We start from the raw sequence: 8,307 nt of genomic DNA on the forward strand, positions 1-8,307 counted from the left end.
CTAGTTTTGTCTCAAGGGTTACAAGTCTCAGCAGGGTGTACTCAACTACTTTCCATTACTTTGTAAAAGAATGTTAATAATTTGGAACTAGGTCACTCTGGACATTAACAGCTCATGACAAAGGGCAGACCTGAAATCAAGTGGTATGCACAAAATGGAGTGAAATAGTTTAAAAGTTACTCAGAAAACTTATGCAATCATTAATCATGAATCCATTGTGGTTTATCCATTGCATGTTTTCCTTATACTTTTCATATACATTATACAAAACTTGAATCATTTTGATTCAGGGAAAAACCTCGTAAACTCCTAACCCCTTCTCTCTGGATGCTTTTTATAGTGACCATGAATACTGTTGGTCTACATAAGCTAAGTGTGTCATCATTAAATTCATTAAAAATTTTATAAAACCATACTCTCAAAAGTAAAGAAGGATGATTTTTTTTCAGCATTTTGAAATACCAAATCCCTTTACATTAACTATTTTGTGATATCCAAAGCATACATATAATTTATTCCAACAGAGCAGTTAAAGAACAGGCTGTGTCAGCCTTTTAACATTTGGAACATAAGCATTACCTCATTCTAGTGTTTTTCTTCAAGACTTTTTTGGGAGGAGGGGTTTTGCAATGTATAAAACACTGGCTGTTCATTAAGAAAGTGGTCTGGATAAAAAAGTTAGCAGTTTGTGAAGGAAACTCCAAAAACATAGCCTAGTCTTTGAGTCTTTAACTTCCACATGGTGGTTGGGTTAAATATCTTCTTTTGTAGTTCATACAATTTTGTACGTCTATGATGGTTTTAAAAGTGGTCTTCCTACTTCATGCAGGAAAATAAAGATTATTCAATGGCACTCCCCCACTCCCAAGCAGGACAATGCAGAGCTTGTACTAGTTCCAAAGTTGGGTTTTCCAGTAAAAAATGTAGGAAGTTATTTATGTTGGCCATATAAACACATTATTTCCAATCTGAATACAAAAATCTCTCTTGCCACCTAGTTGATCTAATCCAAGACGTTAGGCACAATCTCAGCATTGAAAACTGCTGTCACTCTGTGGAAACAACACTGCCTCGTTCCCACTACTGCAGAATGAACATCCATCAACTTGGGAAGATTTCACTGGAAGGAAGAACATCTATTCTAGTGCCTCTAAGTGCTTGTTTTCCCTACTTTTTCCTTCATATTATTTTCATGAAATAAAAGTTTCTTTGGGGCTTTGCAAGTCATGCTTTGGTGAGCAACACCAGAATGCTCAAGAAAAGCTACAAGAAAGTCAAATCTGAAACTAGATTTTCTTAAGATGTGGTAGACACACATGACAGCATATAGTATGCCTGGGCAGGGTTTCAAAAATAAGTTGGATACAAGGACAATTTATAGTTCTGTAACAACATGCATATATGAAATGTGTGCAGTTTAGAGACACCAACATTTGATTTGTGAACATTCTCAAGCCTTTACCTTCACAAAGAAATTCCCACCAGTTACAATGCCTATAAGAGTTAATACATGAAAATAGCCACATAGTACTCTGGAACAATTGTGCTTTCTATGTGTATAAATAAATAAATATATAAATAAATTTTGCCTTCATCTTCTGTGACTTTTTGGGGGCTGCTGAGGTGCAAATGTGCATCTTTAAAATGATAACATTGTTTTACACCAGAATGATGACAGACCTGCACTGATAGTGTATGAGCATGGGCAGACACCACTATTTGGCTTTTGAGACCCTCTTTGGGTCCCTAGGACTGCCACTAAAGGCTTCCTTTTTTAGTCTCACTTGTCTCACAATTTGCAAGTAAGACAGAGTGAAGGTAGATTATTAATTAGGTGCCAAGACTAATTTTCTCACATGCTAAAAGGATAAGGTTGACTCTCCTTAGGGTAAAGGAAACAGAGGAAATGGTGACGTTTCCTCCCAGCCTTTCACTCCATTTCCCTCTCAGCATGCCTGTATCTCAGCTGTCTGTGCCATGTCAACCCCAGACTGATAAAATAGGGTGAGGGGGGAAAATGACCCTTGGAGAAGGAGCAGAGATGGGGCAGGGCAGATAAAGGATGGGTGAGGCGGTTAGGGCCGTTAAGGGGCGGCAGTTGGGTGGCCACAGAGTGTCCCCAGGCAAGTGGCTGCTCCAGGATAGGTGCAAGGGGGCTGGGGGGGTCTGTGGACTCCTGAGTGGACTCCCAGCTCAGGGCTGAGTGGTACCCAAGCTATTGTGCTGTGGTGTGCTTACTGTGGAGGGTGTGTGACAAACCATGGCGTACATGAGTGTCTGGGAGCTCTTACTGGTCATGACATCTGGTGTAGAGCACTGTTGGCCCTGAACTGGCCTGTGTGTGTGCATTTGTTCACTTACATGAGTTTCTCACTTTGTGTGTGTGTGTGTGTGGGCAGATGATCCACCAGAGTGCCACCTAGGAACTCCCAAGGATCCCCTGTCACGCACAAGAACTTATGCTCAGGGTGTTATGTGTGTATAAGCACATACACACAGCAGCATGTCAAAATCTCACAAGCTCTTGGTTGGGTATCTTCATGTATATATGTGTGATGAGGGTTTAGGCTAAGATGTTGGATGGCTATCTGCAAGGACTGTGCATATTTGAGTATCAGTTTGAGAGTGTATCTGAGTGTACACTAGGTCTATTTTTATGTCTGACTAGTTCAAGGAAGCAGTTTTGGTTGTAAAGAGTGTAGTAAGAGATGCAGAGTTTGCACGTCCATGGTGAAGTGTAAATAGAAAAATGTCTTTTGTCAGGGTTAGAGAAGCATGTTGCCTGTACCATGGACAAAGGAGAAAACATGCTTGTCTGTCCAGGTTTAATCAGTATAGTACTGATTGCATTATTGAAAGAATGTTATGTGAATGTCATGTGAAAATTTTAATTAAAAGTATAGATGTCACGTGTAGTCTTCACATGTCTGTCACATACAGCTACTATGCCAGACTAATGTGCACATTTGCATATTTTCATACAGCAGCACATGTCTGTGCTGCAGCACTTTGCTTTGCCTTCTGAGTGTGTATGACTGCATATTTTTAGTTGGAGAGCACGTGTAGAACAATTGGGATGTATAGACCATTTTCATGCACTGGTTTATATTTTGCAGAACTGATCTTGCAAAGAATTGATTGCCATTACTCAGTGGCCAAAGGTAACAATGAGAGATAGATTATTTTCATGATTTCCTACTAATATGACGTATTTCCATCTGCCAGTTCCCACTAGTATCAGTAGGCAGCATCATCTTAGAGTCTTTAAAGGATAGGAATTAATGCCATGCTTTGTACCATCACCTCGTTTAAAGGATTTGAAGGAAGCCTGCTTTTAAAATTATAATTCTTACCAACAATTTTACATGAAATGTGAAACAAGAACACAGGTAAAAGCTCTCATATTGTCTTCTGTGCCTCAACCTGTGCTGAGAAGGGAACAGCTTTGGTGAGTGTATCAGGATAGTTCAAATCTTGGACATATTTGCTGGTTGACTTCTCAAGTAACAATGCCAGAGGAGGTCACATTCAAGGGGGCTCAATCATTTTCCCTCAGGCCAAGACCACCATCTTAACCAAGAATTCTAGAAACTCAAGCTGCCTATGCTGAAGTCAAACTCCACCCACATATGTATCAGAATTGTTGTTCTGTCCAGTTCACAGTTGTCTACCATAAATATATGAAGGACATTATTTATTAATGACAGAATGATGAATGTATCAGGATTCAGTTTGGGAGTTTAGTTATGGGGCACAAGTATGTCATTGCTTTTTATGTATCCCAGCAGACAGGAAGACTGATTTGATGTTATTAGAGTTGAAGCTCTTTAATCAATATTTTTCTGAAATGGTCCAGTGTTACAGCTGCTGTCATCCCATCAAAGTGCCTGTGGCTATTCTGAGCAGAGTGATTATAAGCTTGAAAGATTGTTGAGGTCAAAAGTTTTGCACACCCTAACAGATTAAGATACTAAATTTTCTTCTGTTTCTTGTGCCATGTGGGTTTTGCAAACAAGTTGCATATTTCTCCACAGAATTCCGAAGTGGTGTATTAGCTACCATCATTGTAGGGGCGTCAGTTGAGTTAATTGCAAAGGGAATCAGAAGGCAGTGATACTTTGAGAACCATAAAAATCAGTTCTGTATGTCACATGGTCTTTTAAAAAACTTTAAATATGCTTTGGATTTCAATATTTTTCCTATAATCACAGGGAAATGGCTGGCAAGAAGAAAGATGTTCAGCTCCAGGTATAAATCCTAATTACTTGAACAACTTAGAGGGAAATAGATGTTTTTTCTGCTTTTTTAGAATGTTAAAATGTTAATTAATTTTGTTTCAGACCTTAATAACCGATCAAGAGCAGTGGGATGAAATGCTGCAGATAAAGGGTATAGTAGGTACTAACAGCTGATATTTCCTTTTTAATCTTTCATGGACATATATGCATGTTTTCATATTTATATATTAGCTTTAATAGATACTCTAGAAGGTTAGCACCATATCTTTTAAAGAAAGGCTATATTAATATATATTTATAAAGGTATATCATAGAGTCATTGAACCATACAATTCTTTCATTTGGAAAAGACTTTTAAGATCATATATTACAACTATGAATATACAGTATCGTATATGATAAATTCTCATCAAAATAATATTTATTTAAGTCTTATTTTTATATACTGCTGTAACCAATGATTACAAAATACCTTTCCAATATGGTATTCTCTATGGTAGGGAGTTAGATGCTTCTGTGTGTAAAATCTTTCACAGATTAAATAATTATTGCAGCTTTCTAGAGAGGGCATGTTCCATGACATGCATTATTCCCAGTTTTCAGTTCATTTAGTCCAATAACTGTCTCCTAGGAACTGTTTTTCGGTAAAAGGAAAAAGTCTGTAACAGGATCATATCTGCAGAGGGATAGTAATAGGCAGGATAAGAATGAAAACCAACAGCAGGAAAGAAGAAGAGAAAATAAAAGCAAAAGAAATATGAGAAAAAAATTGCTTTTTGGATTAATCATCTCAAAGAGTATTCTGAAGTAGGTTTCCAATGTCAAAAGTAATTGAAATTAAAGAGTATGTATCCAGTAATGTATCCACTGAATCCATTGATGAATTCATGGTGCATTCATTGTCTAGAGGAGGACTGAGAGATCCACATAAATGCCTTCCCAGTGCTGCTTCAGTGCAAACATAAATGTCTCATTTTATAAGTTCCTCAAGTCATCTGTTTATAATTCCAAACTATCACCTTTTAGTAATAGATGTGTATCAATCTTGGTGTGGTCCTTGCAAAGCTGTGCAGAACTTATTGAGAAAACTAAGGATCGACTTTGGTGAAGACAATATGCTACATTTTGCTGCGGTAAGGACACAAATCCTGTGTGTGACCATATTCACATTTAGATTTAAATATATCTTCTGATCTGCATATGCAGAGCTTTCATCTTACTATCCTTATACTGAGTTGCCGTAATTTTGGCCTGGTTGCTTTCCCTGCATATGTCCTCATAAAACTTTGTTTAGAAGTAGATTAGAAATGGCAATAAATATGTAAGAAGATATGATAAAAAAGAGCTGATATCCCACAACTTTTGTTTTCCTTGATGAGATTGAAGAAATATTCAAATGCCAGACTATACGACTTTTAGTTTCAGGTCTCTGCATTAAGGACCATTGCATTTAAAATTCTAACATCCCTGAAAAACTGTTGTATCTTTTTTTGCAAATGTTAACTTTAATTTCATTTTTAAGAAAACAAAAAGGGGGAAATTAAAAAAAAATCACAAAACTGTAGTAGTAAAAATATTTGTTTACACTAGCAGTATATATATATATATAAGTGTATCATACCTCCTATTTAAAGTAGATAAATTTGTTTCAAAGACTCAGTTTATCCAAGATGTTGACCAAGTTCATAATTTTTCATGTTCGTGAACACTTAAAATTCCATGATGAAAGAACTTTTCAGAAAAAAACATTAATTTTTTATACATGAAAAAGGCAGGGAGTTATGTTTGAAGTCTATCTCACGTGCTTTCCTACAGTTGACCGCATTTCACAAAAAAATTAATACACTGGATAAGCTCTTCCATCAAGACTACATGGGCTACTCCTTCATTTATAAATGCTATTATAACCTACATGACAAAATAGTATCAAGAGAAGATATTTTTCCATGATTAATTGCTGTAATACAAAGGGAGGACGATCCCATATTACCAAAACAGTTCTTTCTTCATCACTAGAAGGACTGTCAGTTGTATTTAGGACTGCAGTTTGAGTTTGCAACACCAAAGTATTTAAGAGTGGGGTCTTCCTGTGAGTAAAAAGGTTTTCTTTATATATGCATACTTACTTATGTGAGCAAATAATGGTTTTTGTCTGACTTCAGGCAGAAGTTGACAACATTGAAATTCTGAAACCATTTAGGAGGAGCTGTGAACCTGTGTTTCTTTTTAGTGTTGTAAGTACATCACATCAGCTTCTTTTAATGTGCAGCCTACTTCTGTCTTAACTTTTCAATAGATTTTAAAATAGATGTGAAGCTGTACAAATCCTATCTTTACATTTTATATTATGTAGGATGGTACTGTCTGATGTTGTTTTCTTGAGCCATTTTCCATGCCTGAATCTGGTGGTCCTCAGGCACATTTTTGTTGTAGCTGTTGCACATACAGCCACAGAAGAATTTTGGTAGTCACTGTTTTGGTGATAGTGAGAAGTCCAGGTAAGTTTTCCAGGTTTGCCTTACATAAAGTGCCTACATGTGGTTACACTGAAATTATTTTATGCACTGTTTTCATCATGGAAAGAGAGTTTACATTTCCTGGCATTATAAGATTTTTAAGATAACAAATAAAATTGTGTTTTCATACTTGGGGAACTGTAGCAATTAATCATATATTTATTATCTCTCACTGATGAACACAGAAAAGTGGTTCTCCTAGGACTGTTCCCTTAAGAAGAGATGGGGGTTGTTTTAACTTGAGGGTGCCAGGATTTGAATTTCCATAAGTGAGGACCAAAGATAATGACACTTTCAGGACTCTTTCAGGTTTGAATCTGAATGCTGCCTAGAAATGTTAGCAGTATTTTTGGTCACCATTAGCTTCACTACTGTGCACCTGAATGTGGTAGAGAATGCAGTGAAAAGTCACACACATACAAAAAAAAAAGATGGAAAACTCCATGGTACAGAAATTAAGAACAAATAAAATCCGTATTTGCATTTGTTTCCAACTGTATTATTAGCATTGAGCCTAGAAATAAACATGGAAAATTTGGTAAAGAAGGAATCAAGGAATTAAATGCACAAAAGTTTCATTCTGAAATAATAAAGGCAGTAGTAGCTTTGGAATTCACTTCAGTGGTCATAAGAAATGATTCTGTAGCTGGAAAAAATTAGCAAGATATTGCACGCTTCAAAATTTCAAGTAAATGTGTAAATTAAGTGATGAAAAGTCCCTGAGAGTGTTATTTTCTCTTCAACAGCACGGTAAAATTCTTGCAATGGTGAAAGGTGTAAATGCTCCTCTCATAACCAAGATAGTAACAGATTTAGTGCAAGAAGAGAGGCAAATTGCAGCTGGAGAGAAGGAACGTGCTAAGGTACTCACAAACCAGATACTTATGCATAAATGTATATTTTTATTGCACTTACACTGTTTCTCTAAATGTCGATGATGGTGTTTAGATAATGTCTACTTTTTTGCATTTTGGTCCTAACAATAAAATTACGTATATGATGTGCCTTTTTTTAAGAAATTAAGTAAAATTATATGGGTTCTAAGACACTTTTAAAGATCATCTAGCTCAACCCTCCTTTCACTAGATCAGTTTGCTCAAAGCCATGGGGATTGATCTGTACCTGATGAATGCAGTTTGCTACAAAAAACAAAGGCCATTCAACAAGTGTATTCTATCACCTTTGACTCCTGACTTCCAGGTAACACGAGGACATAAGGACAGCTCAGTCTGACCTCAATAGCCTGCACTGTGAAAGGTCCCACTGTTGGAATTCACAGTAGCAGCATCAATCCTCCCTTGTTGCTTGTTCTCCTCAGAACCCCCAAATTTCCATTATGGTACTTTATATAAACTTGACAAATTGACAGGTTAGCCCAGCAATGCAAGAAATTGAGAGATGGATGAAATGTCACTAGCCCATAAATGTTTTAGTAGTCTTTTTTCTTTCATGACTATTGTTTATATATAACTTAGGAACTGCATCATATAAAACAAAGACATGGGAAATAATCATGTCTCATTGCCTGATTTGTTTAAATGGAGATGAAAGAA

General features: G+C 36.5%; 1 protein-coding gene across 1 annotated transcript in view; it reads left to right on the forward strand.

Annotated features, from left to right (window-relative positions):
* Positions 1–4,215: 4,215 nt before the first annotated feature.
* NME8 (NME/NM23 family member 8) overlaps positions 4,216–8,307 on the forward strand; it is a 15,797-nt gene continuing 11,705 nt past the window's right edge. The window contains exons 1-5 of the mRNA XM_071429961.1: positions 4,216–4,248; positions 4,341–4,398; positions 5,265–5,371; positions 6,401–6,472; positions 7,501–7,617. Of these exons, the coding sequence (XP_071286062.1) occupies positions 4,216–4,248; positions 4,341–4,398; positions 5,265–5,371; positions 6,401–6,472; positions 7,501–7,617 (387 nt within the window). The remainder of the gene's footprint in view (positions 4,249–4,340; positions 4,399–5,264; positions 5,372–6,400; positions 6,473–7,500; positions 7,618–8,307) is intronic.

The sequence above is a fragment of the Agelaius tricolor genome, unplaced genomic scaffold (assembly GCF_023055355.1).
Source record: "Agelaius tricolor isolate 1412-34295 unplaced genomic scaffold, bAgeTri1.0.p SCAF_6, whole genome shotgun sequence".
Classification (NCBI taxonomy): domain Eukaryota; kingdom Metazoa; phylum Chordata; class Aves; order Passeriformes; family Icteridae; genus Agelaius; species Agelaius tricolor.